The 14,421-nt window shown below is 41.6% G+C and overlaps 1 protein-coding gene across 3 annotated transcripts in view; it reads right to left on the bottom strand.

Moving 5' to 3' along the window:
- REV1 (REV1 DNA directed polymerase) overlaps nt 1–14,421 on the bottom strand; it is a 43,086-nt gene that overhangs the window by 22,686 nt on the left and 5,979 nt on the right. For all 3 annotated transcript variants that reach the window (XM_083735431.1, XM_083735430.1, XM_083735432.1), the window contains exons 2-8: nt 8,874–8,937; nt 8,074–8,206; nt 7,240–7,408; nt 5,008–5,157; nt 4,033–4,721; nt 2,610–2,717; nt 1,550–1,666 (exon numbers count right to left, since the gene is read on the bottom strand). In XM_083735431.1, coding sequence (XP_083591557.1) covers nt 1,550–1,666; nt 2,610–2,717; nt 4,033–4,721; nt 5,008–5,157; nt 7,240–7,408; nt 8,074–8,206; nt 8,874–8,930 — 1,423 coding nt within the window. In that variant the 5' untranslated portion in view covers nt 8,931–8,937. The remainder of the gene's footprint in view (nt 1–1,549; nt 1,667–2,609; nt 2,718–4,032; nt 4,722–5,007; nt 5,158–7,239; nt 7,409–8,073; nt 8,207–8,873; nt 8,938–14,421) is intronic.

The following is a 14,421-nucleotide window of genomic DNA, read 5'->3' as shown; positions in this document are numbered from 1 at the left end:
AACATTTATCTGTCCTAGTTAAAAGCCAAAGGCAGACCCATCATGCAGGAATTCATCTAATCCTCTGTTAACTATCACAATATCTTTGGCCAACAATGTCCATAAATAAATTTATAAAGTTAAGTACTTGCCTGTGCTAGATCTACTGTCAGTCTATTTCACTGGGTGACCCGAGTCCTAATATAACGAGGGAGAAAAACCTTTCTATCCCTTCACACCATTAAAGTTTTTCTTCCCTTTTGCCCACTGCAGTCTTAAAACTAAAAAGTTCCGTTTGCATTGGTCACATTCCTTTGTTCATTTTCGCTGCTCCTTTGCCAGTTGTAATACATTCTTTGTTTAGATGGGACAATCCAAACTGTACATAGAATTCCAATTTTTTTTGCCCCATCTATTATATATTTTGGAAAATGGTTTGTCTACCTGTCTGTTCTCTACGCATTCAGATGCCTCTTGAAATATTGCCACCCAAATTTGGCATGACGGTTCCCAAAGTGGAGGAGCTATTTTTGGTCTATGTTTGGATGCTGGACATTATTTGAAACAAGATGATGGGGGGTACAAACTTCCTAGTTACAGTGGTCTGCTTTGCCAACATGTTACACGCAGGGAGCATGCTGGGGAAGCAAATGCCAAGAGGATTGAAAAGGGAATGGCTGAGACTACAAAGGTTTGGACGGCAGGAAGCGGAGACCAAGCTCCAGGAACTGGGAGCAGAAGGACAGAATAAGTGGCTACTTCCCTGAATGTTGGGCCAGTGGGGGGGGGGGGGGTCAGCCAGCCTCTCATCACTGGTTATGGCTCCAGTGGAGATGGCAACGGCTGATGAAGGAATAAATCTGGGCAAGGTGAGTCAAGCTTAGGAAGCTGCTTCCTAAACTGCAGCAACCACTGGCAGGTCACTAGGAGGTGGTGACATTGTAGGTGGTGGTGGCAGCAGGGGGGATCAGCTAGGACCCAAACCACACAAAGACAACACTGACAGCGGGCTATAATGTGGGGGGGGGGGAATGGCAGAATGGGGAGGCAAAACAGGCCTGGTACATGGCCACACTGCAGGAATTGCATACCAAAGAAGCAGTCCTGCTGGCTGCAGGGGTCTCCTTCATTAGCACATTTCACTCAGGGAATGCATTAGTAAAGCAGTATTGTACCCAGTAGGCCTGAACTCTCCTGCTCTCTGCAGCGCAGACATAAGGAGAGAGAAAGAATACACAGAGTCTCTTTCCCTCATCCCTTTCTTGACTGTATAGGGTTTATTAAAACCCTAATTAAATATCAGGACCAGATCAGGGTCAGGTGTTCCCTGGGTTAGGTTGGAGCTGTGCAGAGCCCTAAAGTTAACAAATTACACTATCCATATATTCACCTCTGTTTTTGGTTTCTCGGAATTTCCAGGCAATGCCAGGTATTTTCAGCTAAATTTATATAAAGTTATTTTAACTAGCAAGATACCACCACAGCACTACAGAACTAACTTTGGATTGTTACAAGTGACGATCCTATGATATTTATTTATTTTGCAATTCAACAAATTGCACTTTTGTACCTGCTTTGCCATTCAATAATTTATTCTGATAATATTGCCATTCCAGCTGGGGATTTGCACCAGGACGAAGCAATGATTTTCCTGATCCTCTGTTACTCGTAACAGCAACCGGTTTGCCTGTGAAACATAATACAGTTGTAAGTCAAATTGCACTGAACTTTTTGTAAGAGATCTATGAGCACTACTGCAAAATACTTAGTAACACAAGTTCTACACACAAGATAGTGATTTTGAGAGTGGTCTGTAGAAGTTAGGACACACATTTTTGTGCTATGGCAGTGCTGAACAGCGCTGAATCCACAACTTTTTGGTTCAGTCAATAAAGACAGATGTAATCTGATTTGACAGTAGTTGGGGGAGGGAAACCTGTGAAATGATCATTCAATTTCAGGAGGATGTTTTTTACTGGATCCGATTTTGCATGTGTGTGCAATTAAATGTATGTGCCTTCTCTTTCTTAATTTCTTTTCCATTTTCTCTCTCAAAAGCAGCACACCACTTTCCCTCTCCCTGTCTCCTCCTAGCTGCTCCTTTTTCTTTCCCTCAAACCCTCTGATAGCTTCTCCTCCTTATCTTTTCAGTCACTCCACTTCTTATTCAACTGCTCAGGTACCAATCCTGAAAAGCATACATAGCTGAAAGATGAAGTGGGAAAGAACATCACTCTTACAACTTCCTCCTCCAGTTCTATGTACTTTTATGGGGACACAAAGGCACACACTCTCACTGCTTCATGATGGAGAGAGAAGAGGGGATGGGAGGTTTAAAGGTTTTGCTGGAATCAAGACAACCACTACCACCACAGGCTCTGCATTGGCAACCCCAGCACTACAGACATGTGATCTCTTCTTTAACTGCTAGGAGGAAAAGAGAACTCTTCACTGTGTTCCATGGATGCAGATAAATGAATGACAAATCTAGAGATATTTGCAAGTACAGTACCACCAATATGTAGGTTTTCTGTTTAAAAGTTTACTCATGCCAACAGGTGTGCATTTAACAGTACATTTCCACCTGGTATATAAAAAGCTGCAAAGTGCAAAGAGGAATGAATACTAACCTTTTAGATCAGGTCTATCTCGGATACCCACTGATACAAAGAAGCAGTCCATATCCACATGCATTATACAGCTTTGATGCTTGGTTGAGCTCAAGGTAGCTGTATAATCTAGTATAATGGTAGGCAAATGGAAAGTTTAAACCACACTGAACAATTTTTTTATTCCTATTATGCTCCTATTAATCTAGAATTTACCACCCCACTCTTTGTTTGCAACCATTTAACCGTCCTTAAAACATGTAGAATGCTATGTAGTCCCCAGTTTTAAAAGTTTCCAAAGGTACCATTTCATTGTTGCATATATTGTTCTTCACTACAATCAATACAATTTTGGGAGTTTGTTGTACACATCTACTCAAATACTTGGCTACAATAACTTTGTAACTACTGATCTATACTACCGACTTTTCCTAGCTCTTGACATTTTCAGACCAAATCTGAAAGAACTGATTAACATTATTGCTCTTCTTTCTCAATGTAATTAAATATGCCACCACAGCACATGCCAGCAATCATGGGCTAAAAGCTACCAGCACCCTGCCTAGTTGTCCATTTTCCTAACTCTTACTAAGGACAGTGCACATTTCCAATACTGGCCAAAAGAGTAGCAATAATAGTAGACAGTTTATACACATTCTTAATCATTTGTATTGCAACAGAAGTGTGAATACAGTGAGATGTCATTTTCAAATTAGAAACCTAATGATATATATTTTATCCTCCAACACCACAGTATAACATGGTATTCCCTACAAAGCCTAACATTCCAAACAGCAGATTTATAAAGAAGCTCTACTAAGGGCTCACCCAGATTTCCTTTGTCCTGTGTTTCTAGCCACAGCTCCGGGCTTTAAAGCTCCATATCGGAGTGTTTTGGGGTTTTCTGTCCTGGCATTTCCCCCAGTAAAATCTGCATTTTACCATTGAATCGGAGGAAATGATGTGAATTGCCGTTTGCTCCAATTCAGCTATAAAACACAGGCTTTCCAGGTGAAAGCAATGGGATCAAAACAAACAAAACTACTCAGACATAAGACTTTTAAAGTGTGGACCTCTGCCTCGAAAAGCACAACACAAAGGATGTCTGGATGAGCCCTTAGCCACCCCCCACCCCAAGTGAATTTGATACATACACTGTGCATTAACAGTGAAATGCAGGCAACAAATAATGTTGTGACTAAGTCGGAAAAAGAGCAGCTAATACCTTTTGGCATGCCATGTACTCCAGTTCCCACAATCCTGAGACTGCTCATAAGCAACCAACCTTAACTGTAGCACAACTGGAATGCTGAACTTTATAGTCTCATCAAATTATCTTGGAGGTCCATACTGCCCATCACTAGCTTACACAGAAATTTCAATGTCAAAACATAACCCATTTAAGTTAATAACAAGAGTGAATGGCTTTTTAAAAAGTACCTACCCGAGTCAGTTTTGTTAATTATAGATTGCCCTGCTTTCAGTTTTTTAAACTTTTCTCTTCCTGGGAAGATAGCATTGTTCTGTTTCTGCAGTGTATTGACAAAATCTGTAAATTCACTCTTCCAAGTAGCTATATGATGCAATCTTGAACGAGAGTAAAAGTCGGAAATGAAACTGCAGTTAGGAGGTTTGGACAGAGGTGAATCTACCTTACTAGGAGAAGGTACTGTGGTGCTTTTTGTGCTTGAAGGCCCCTGAACTGTAGAGTGATGAGCACCGTTTCTTTTAATATTACTGTGCAAAGATGAACAAGGTGAGTTAATCATAGTCCTATGCGAAATTCGTAAAAGTTCAGTGTTTTTGTTGCTTTGCTGAAAATGCTGCATAGAGCAGTCTCTAAAGTCTCTCCTTTCCTCCTCCTGCACAGGAGCTGAAGACAGTCTGCTTGCAACATTGTTGCCAGAGTGCACCAAGCTATCCTGTGTCTTTAAGGCACTGTTGGAACTATGAGTGTGTCCATTGAAAATGGAAATGCTGTCTCTATGATGAATTCCATTATGCTTGCTAGCAGAAAAGGCTTGCTCCAAATCCAAGACTCCGGCATCTTCAGTCTCATCTTCCATGTTCAATTTACATGTTCCATTGGCTTTGATTTCATTCTCTACTTCATACTTCTTTACTAGACAATTTCTAAAAAAAAAGGTGGTATAATACAGAAATTAGGAAAAAATATCAATTAAAAACATTTACCACTAAACTCTTCCCCTCTACTGTACTTTGAACCTCCCCCCATACACACACTGGTTTTAATAACAAGTTGACAGAATTGTTTCATAAACTTAGTCCACTAAGTTTTAAAGAGTAGTTTGAAATATGCCTAGAGATCTTCTAAGAGCTGCATAAACAGCATTAACATGAATGATCCGAGATGATCATCTAACATAATCTAAATTTGTAATTCAAGATAATTACTTACACCCTGTTGAACTCCACAGAGATATTGCTAGGACCTGCAATAGGTTCTTCAGGTTTGCATATGGTATTAAAACAGAGGCCTTTTTGAAAAATTGACTGTTTTGTATAAAGCTGATATGGAATGTATGAAAGGAGACGCCCAGCCTTTATGCTGTAAAGAAGATGAGAGTTTAATTGATCAGAGAAGTCATAACAAATTCTGTAATTTTTATCTTGTTCTTAAAGTAGGGGGGTATACCCCCCAGCACTTACTTTCATTAATGTATTTAACGTTGAGCAGAGAAGCTGTTGATTGCACTTGTATATTTCTACTTTACTAGCTTGATTGTCTTATTTCTAGACACTTCATTGTCCCATTATTTTATACAGAAAACAAAACTTATTAAACTGGAAAGGTTTTACACATTTAAGGCAATGTTGGGAACCCTCAGGTCTGGGAGCCAAATGTGGCCTTCTAGTCTCCATATCCAGCCCGCAAGATTTTTCCAGGTCATGTTCTTCACTGGCTCTGGTTTGTGCCCTCAGGTACTTTTTGCCTGACTGGAATAGGTCCCTGAGCCGTTATAACGCCTCTTTGATCGCTTGGAAGCAGGACACAAGCCTGCAGCCACTGCACAATTGAAATATAGCCTATTGTACAAAGTTAAAGCTCACATCTGTTGCTTCACGCACTTTAGTCCCATGTGATTTCCCCCTCTCACTCTGCCTACCATTGGCATGCACCTCTGTTACTCTGTCAGTTACTTCAGTTCTTATAATTGTATATAATTATTTAAGTGAAATATTACTGTTTGATCAACACTTATATTTGGGGTTGTGGAGTTGAATGCAGCTTCTTCCACAATTCCCACCTGCAATGCTAGAGTATTCTCTGAGGGTTTATGATGTGATAAACGCAGCCAAGTCCCTGTTATGCAGAAAAGGAATATAATCATGCATGGTCTAGGGAAATGCACTGCCAAATCATAGCAATACTGAAACTTAATTCTTGATGGTGTATTTCCCATCCAGCTTCAATCTGTACACTAACAAGAAGTTTGGCAATGGTTCAAAAGCCAATATATGCTGCAATTAAGAAAACTACAGTAAGATCACATTACCCAATTAAAAGAACATAACTTGTTAGCACTTATGTGACCAGGTTTCTAAGGGAGTAGCGTAATCTTAGCTGTTACAATGGGGATAGTCTCAAGTGCAGATCATTTGTTTTCCCAATATGTTCAGTAAAATTCAAATGACATGTCAGTAAAATAATTGCTACTATCTAAAGAATACAAAATAATGCAATAAAGTTGAACACATGTAAGGTACAACAAGGTATAAATAAGAATAATTTACTTCATGATTTATAAATCCTAATACAGTGGACGCTCGGGTTGCGAACGTGATCCGTGTGGGAGGCACATTCGCAACCCGCAGCGCCATGTCTGCGCATACGCGGGTCGCAATTCGGTGCTTCTGTGCATGCGCCGAGACCTGGAAGTAACCCGTTCCAGTATTTCCAGGTTCGGCATGGTGCGCAACCCGAAAACGCGCAACCTGAAGCATCTGTAACCCGAGGTATGACTGTATTATGAGAGATTCTAAGTTTTCATTAAAGCTATTATTTATATTTCCATTCTTTTAAACCTTTTTTTATAAATAAATACATAACTATATGCCCAGTAAGATAAAATAGTGTTTGATTTTGCTTTTTATCTCCAGCCCTGAATTAACAATACATCATTAAAACAGAATAGTTAGTTGCACACTGAGTGCTTATCAGAAAGAATTTTTTCTTTAAATTTATAACATTCACTTTAATCAAACATCCTGTTGCTTGTAATTTTATTAATCAAAACCATTACTGTAGCCTTATTTTAGTCAGAAATTTATTTGCTAAGCACTCAACAGTCTGCCGCTTCAGTATTTTGCACTCAATTCCCACAAAATTTGATCCATCCATCATAGATTTATAGGATAATCACATTTTTAAAAACATTTAACACACATTAAATAATATTTCAGAATGCAGTATTGTTTTGTCTTTTCAAATTTGTTCACATTTGGAACACTTAAACTTGTAGTCCTCCATATGTTGGTAGATTCCAACTCTCATAAACCTCAGCCAGCAAAGCCAACAGTCAGGGCTGATTTAAGCTGGAATCCAATGGCACCTGTAGGGCTCCTAGTTTCCTATCCTTAACTTAAACAGTGTTATCAAGCCTGGATATAATTCTCCAATAATATTTACCTATCTATTATCCATTCTGGTCGGACTATTTTTTCCCCTTTGAGTTCTTTTATTTTGGCATTTGGAAGATTTGTTGCAATAATGTGTGTTGTTTTGGATCTAGAATAGTATACATGATACTGTCCTCCATGCAACATCATTAGCCGCCTCAGTTCATCAGCTGATGGATCTGTAACAGATTTATGAAAATACATGGGTAAGTACTTAATGTTAAATAAATTAAATAATTTCAGAATTTATATTCTGCCCTTCATTGCAAAAACAGTCTCAGAGAGGATCACAATGTTCTTTAGTGTCTTAACACGGTAACGTAAAATTAAGATCTAAAACCAGTACAGCCAACCTTTCATCAAACAGCAACAGCAATCCTAATCACACATCTACTCAGAAGTAAGTTCCACTTCTTACTCCCAGGAAAGTTAGAATAGGATTGCAGCCTAAGGTTTCCAGCCCTAGTGGAGGACAAAGCAGCCTACATACAGAATACCGGGGGTGGGGGGGAAGTGGCTGTATAATACTAATTTTAGAAAAATTAAACACTTCAATTACTCATTTAAATCTTGCATTAGAAATGCTTCTTGTGAAATCCCCATAAAGTATTACCTTGTGTATTTTGAAGCATTTTTAGTTTGCTAGGGGAGCTTCACCAGGCCAAAAGCAGTCTAGACAGCTCCCCTCAAAAACAAGACTACAGAAAGTTATGGCCAGAAGGAGAATGATACATAAATTGCTTTGTGACTTCCACACAGTATAGCTCCTTCATCAACTTTGCCTCATCCCAATTTTTCTTAAAAGGCATTTGAATGAATATTTTGAAAGAATGAAAACTATCACCTGTAAAGCCATTGACATAGATGGCAACTCCATTAAAGATACCAGATGAAGTTCCATCTTTTTGGTGTTGCATAGCTGCCTCTGAACGGAACTGATCCTCCAGTTTCTGGACTTTGGCAGGCATATATCCTCCCTGGAATATAAATAAAACAGACTTTAGATAGAGATACATTCAACTTTTTTGTGTCTAACTATGGAAATGGGTCAAAAGGTTTGCTAGCCTTTAAAACTATTTAATATCAGTTTGGTTTTGACTTGAATATACAGTTGTGGAAAACTTTTTAATGGAATAACCACATAAACATTGTTTATTTATTTTATTATTAGAATATTTTAATACCACTTTTCAACATTGGATCTCAAGGGAGTGTAAAATAAAATATACATTTAATACATGTATGTAATAGATATATTGCAATATATGTATTACAATATACTATAATAATATACTATGTATTATAATATATTGTATTACATAATAATACAAATATAATGTAGCTAATAATCCTTAGCAGGGTTAAAATCACAGCCAACTCACTACTAAGCACCTACAAAAACCTGAATGTTCTGAATAAGCACAAGAAACAAAATATATCATAGGCAATTTTTCTAGCCAGTGTCCCATATGAACTGGATAGTATTATCTAAACATCCATTACTCTTTGCATAAGTCAGAGATGAAAACGGTATGGCTATTATTATAGAAATAAAATAGTTATGTTAAAGCTACCTATAAACACTAGTAAAAAGCAAGCTAACACTCTAAAATGTTATGTTTATAATTTTAGATTCGAACATACCCATCCTCCCCAGCCATCTCTGTCACTGGCTCTTTTTCTCCATCCACCTTCCTTCATAGTGAAGCTATTTAAGGAGAAAAAAAACATACAAATATTGTCAGTATTACTATTATATAATTTCAAATTGAGGTGTAGGAGCTACAAATATTTACACTGGGAAGACTTTAAACAGCACACCTGATGTATCCATTCTCTTACCACAAAATATAAATTCACGTATGCAAACACTTTAGAAATCTTTAACCTAATATCGCACAACTTAAGTATATCTTGAACCCTAGGTGTCATTTGCCTATATTCTGGCCCAATCTTTCAAATAACCTCTCACCTAGCTGTACAAACCAAAATAGCAGTTGACATTGTGACATTTAGGACAAACTAGATGCAATGTCAGAGGGATTTCCCCCCCCCTCTTGAGATTAGGAGATGGTGCCTGGACACTGGCAGACAACTTCCTGTGGCTTGGCTTGCTGAATCAGGGCCTATTACTGAGCTAAAATGATGTAGCCTCATTGCAGTGCTAAGAACCACAGTGAGGATATCAGAGATAAGCCCTCTGTCTGCTGTTTCGGAGTAAAAGGCGGGTTTTCCTCCAGCCTAGCACTGAAGTAGGTTAAAATGCTGCCATTTACTTTGCACAGAATGCTGAGTGTCAAAGAAAAAAAGCAGCGTTTCCAGAGAGCTGCAGATGTTGAATGAAAGTCTGGCTGCATGCGTGTGTGTTATCTGTATGTCTGCTTCTGCATCTGTGACAGCTTATGTATAGTGTTCGACTGCATGTATGTGTGGTGTGTGACACAAGAGAGGGAGAGTGCTGCACGACTGCATGTCTAGTGAGTGTATGCGCTTGTTGCATTGTGTGTGTATATTGGCCACACCACCACTGGCATGTTGCCCTCTGAAGGATGACTGTCAATGTGGTTCTTGGGCCAAAAGAAGCTAGCCATGCCAGCTTTAGCTCCATATCTTTAGAACACAAGAGCACAAAAGTGGGAACTCAGTGATGGAGAACTTTGGAGAGAAGAGCATTAGCACACACCCCAACAGTCAGAAAGCACAACAAAAGGTAGGAATCCATACATTTTGGACAGCCGACTCAAAATGCATGGTTGCCAGGACATTGCTGTTCCCTCCCTCCTGACCTCACACACTGCACCTTGGAAATTTAAAAACAACCCATTGCTCCTCCCCACAACACTACGTTTGGAAAGAGAGGGGTGGGTTGACACATTGTTCTTCAAACTGCACTGTGTGGAAACAAGCCTCAGACACCCTCTGCAACTTGAAGCCAGACAGGGAGGCTTGTGTTTGCATTGGCTCTGCACTTCTGAAGTACTCCAACCACTTCAGAAAGACTGAACCAAAATGGATCTCAGGTTTCTTTCCAACATGGGTTTAGGAAGGGGATTGTGCCTAGAGTTGCACTGAGCACGTCTAAAGCTCAGCTCAGGTGTAGAGACAATATCTGCTCCCCTCCTCAAGCTCCAAGGTTGAAGCATGCCCAGGGACCACTGCATTGCCAGAGGGCAGTAGAATACTCACTAAGGCAAGTTAAACATTTTTTTTTGGGGGGGGTAAGTACGTCTGGTAAGTACCCTGTCTCAGGATTCCAGATACACTACTCAGCAGTAGTCTAGTGGGTGAAAGTTACCTCATCTTCTTAACACTTCACTGTAAATCAAACATCATGCCTTCTGATAACAAGTTGGAAAATGGTCAATTATTATTTCCTCCAGGGGATCCAAACAAGGAAGTAATTGCATCAGTCCTGCCACAACCTGCCTGATATTACACCCCCAATCCTGAAAGGTAATTTGAGTAGCATAGACATAAATTAAGAACACAATAGCATTCTTTGTTACTTTACAATACATGATGTACTGGAGACCCCTGTTCCATCCCAGGACCATCATTTTGCTATTCTGCATTCTAGATAACAAGTATAGTGTTTTGTTATTCTTAGGCTGAATTCTTTAGTGGTGGATGCCATCAATAATTTGAAGCACAATTCAAAGTATGCACAATTCTTATTTATTCAACTCCTTTGAATAAACCTGCCTGAGGAGCAGGTGAGACCAAAGGGATTTGAAACGATCTCCTTCATCCTAGCCTGACTACCTTTATCCCTTCCTAGCTCTCTTGGGGGAAAAGAGCTTCTAAAGTCTTCAAACAAAATACAAAGCACAGAATACTCATCTTCAACGTTGAGATTTGGAAGTGTCTACAGTTCTTCAGCCAAACAGGCATGCTTTCGTGGCTCTATTCTTACAGACAGTTCATTTTTAGAAAGCAATTGCAGAAGCAGATGGGCTCTGAACAGTTACACATTGGGAAACACCTCTGAATCTGCTGCCTTATTTTTGATATTTTACTACCCAAGTACAAGCAGCACAAATATGAACTTATTTTACTTTCTACATTGATTGGTCATATTCCTATCCCATTTTCTCAAGTAGGAAGCCACACATTTATCTTCAAAATTTATTTAGGCACTGCTACCCCATATTCAGAGTGTGTACACACAAACTATAAGGTATAGTCACTGTCTTCTGCAGATGCCTTTTTGGGTTAGTGTTTTCATCTTCATATTATTGGTATAGCATTCTTTTGGTGTTTTGAAAGTGCCATTCAGTAGAATGGTTATAAGCTATCCTACATTTTGCAATGCATTCTGCAACCATTTGCTTTGTGTGGAAATGGAGAGCACCTTCTCTAGGACCTCCTATTCGGGAGAATCTTATGTCAATTAGTTCCACTTGTGTAGCCACTCCCGCACAATTCTGTGAAGATTAATCTAACAGATACACAAGACATATGGTGTTTGGGACTACCACAAAGATAATCAAGGGGTTAAAAAAATCCCCATGTGTATCAGTATAATGTTATTTCAACCTTTGAAGTCACATAGGTTATGCTCTTTAAAAGGAGGAGTAGAAACAGTATCCATTGAGTGTTTGCACTCTTTAAAAGAACAGGTGGAAACTGCCACCATTAACTCTTCTGCACTGTTTCTTAAACAGAAATTTAAATTGTAGTGTGGGGCTATTTATAAAAAGCAAATTCAAATTCTGTGCTTTAATTTTATACCATATATTGGATTATACCCAGGCTAACTTAGCTGTACTTATCAATGAAATCAATGTAAGTCTTTATCAGTGTAGGTCCTCTTTATTTCTATGGGAACTAAATGCAGTGTTAGAAACTGAGATATGAAAGCTAAGAGCTAAATGGCACCTTAGGCCTAGGTTATGGGCACAACAACGGAATGTCTAAGCGTGCTTTTCTATAACAAGAATACAAAGCTGAAAATGAATGAACTGCAGCGAAAATATTATGTTCATTTTTCACAGGGTCTAGTCTTTCCCCTGCCAACTCCCCTAATATTCTTAAGAAAGTAGCTTCTCCAGTCTCCCTGCCGCAAAATGCACCTAGAACAATGGGAGTTTCAAACACTGACTAAATTTATTTAACAGAATGCAGTCCAACCCAGGTCTTTCTTCCACAAGCCTGCTATGTTGTGTTGGTTGTGTTGTGTTGTGTTGGCCACAAAGGCAGGGGCTTCCTTTCCTCTACAGCCAGAATGGATGGAGTGAACTATTACTTCTCCTCCAGCTCACTCATTCACCTGTACAGAATTCCTTGTCACCCATGGCAACCCACAAGTTGTTAAATACAAAACTGCACTAGAAATTCATGGTGTGAAAAGCCTGAGACAAGTAACCATGCAAAGCACAGATGATCTGGCCATGAAAAAAAGGCATAGCAATCACACATAGGGTATCCACATAAGGGGCTGGGATGACACCCAAGATACAGCACAGATTCTGTGCTTGAAAAGTTGCTGAGTCAGAGTTTGCTTTTGGATATGGAAGCAAAATGTGAAAATATGATTTCCAGAGACATGAGCATTTCTTAACAGAAGTATCCATTATAAACAATTTTCCTCCCTAAAAATTAAAGGACTAATTATGTCAACTTGCAGAGATTCCAAGTGAAACTTTTACAAGCATTCCATACTACAGTATATGGATGTGTCAATTTTAGTGAATAATTATGTATACTGACAGCTTATTAATTAACAAGGAGAACTCAGATCTGTGTTGAGTTCCTCTAGACAGAAAGCTAACAAAGAGTTCAGTTAACATCTTTAAAATACAGTGACTGATTTCACACCATGGTTTAAACATGGTTTGGTATGTACAACCTGTAATGAATACAACTGAACCTCAGTCTCACAAATTCCACTATCCCTCTCTTAGCTGCAACAACTATGTTAAGTCTTGCTTTCCCTAAAGCTCAGCTTGTTGTGTCTCAAGATCAGAGATCATGGTTTACAATGAACTCTGATTAGTTTAACAAATTAGCTTCATAATTCATGGTATGAAGTTGGCTTGCTTTAAAACCAATGAAGCATTATGTAGACATGCTGCTTATCGTATTTTTCGTCCCATAGGACGCTCCGTCCCATAGGACGCACCTATTTTTTTTGGGGGGGGGGAAATAAAGGGAAAAAAAATTTCCTTTATTTCCCCCCCCCCAAACCAGGTCGGGGAACAGTGGGATGGCGGTGCTGCGCCTCCCCGCTGTCCCCCGAGCTTGTGGGGCTGGCCCATGTCTGCCTGGCGCGAGGGGCGCTCTGCTTCAGGGCGCCCCGCGCGTCGGGCGGCAGGCTACAGTCCGCAGCATGGGGAACCCTCTGTTTCAGGGCGCCCCACGCGCCCCCCGGGTGCGCAAGGCTTGCCAAGACCAGCGCGGATCACGGGGCGTCCTCCGAAGGGCGCCCCGTGCTGCGCGCTGCCAGCTGCCGCCCGCAAGCCTTGCGCTCGGGGGGGGGAGATCCCCCGGGTGCGCAAGGCTGGCCAACACCAGCGCAGAGCACGGGGCGGCCTCCGAAGGGCGCCCCATGCTCCCGGCTTCCGCCCGCAAGCCTTGCGCTCCCGGGGGGAGATCCCCCGGGTGCGCAAGGCTTGCCGACACCAGCGCGGAGCACGGGGCGTCCTCCAAAGGGCGCCCCATGCTCCGCGCTGCCAGCTGCCGCCCGCAAGCCTTGCGCTCTGGGGGGGGAGATCCCCCGGGTGCGCAAGGCTGGCCAACACCAGCGCAGAGCACGGGGCGGCCTCCGAAGGGCGCCCCATGCTCCCGGCTTCCGCCCGCAAGCCTTGCGCTCCCGGGGGGAGATCCCCCGGGTGCGCAAGACTTGCCGACACCAGCGCGGAGCACGGGGCGGCCTCCGAAGGGCGCCCCGTGCTCCCGGCTTCCGCCCGCAAGCCTTGCGCTCCTGGGGGGAGATCCCCCGGGTGCGCAAGGCTGGCCAACACCAGCGCGGAGCACGGGGCGGCCTCCAAAGGGCGCCCCGTGCTGCCGGCTTCCGCCCGCAAGCCTTGCGCTCTTGGGGGAGGGAGTTCCCCCGGGTGCGCAAGGCTGGCCAACACCAGCGCGGAGCACGGGGCGTCCTCCGAAGGGCGCCCCGTGCTGCCGGCTTCCGCCCGCAAGCCTTGCGCTCCTGGGGGGAGATCCCCCGGGTGCGCAAGGCTGGCCAACACCAGCG

The sequence above is a fragment of the Podarcis gaigeae genome (assembly GCF_964106915.1).
Source record: "Podarcis gaigeae genome assembly, chromosome: 4".
In the NCBI taxonomy this organism is placed as follows: domain Eukaryota; kingdom Metazoa; phylum Chordata; class Lepidosauria; order Squamata; family Lacertidae; genus Podarcis; species Podarcis gaigeae.
This window is presented reverse-complemented; position numbering and strand designations above follow the sequence as displayed.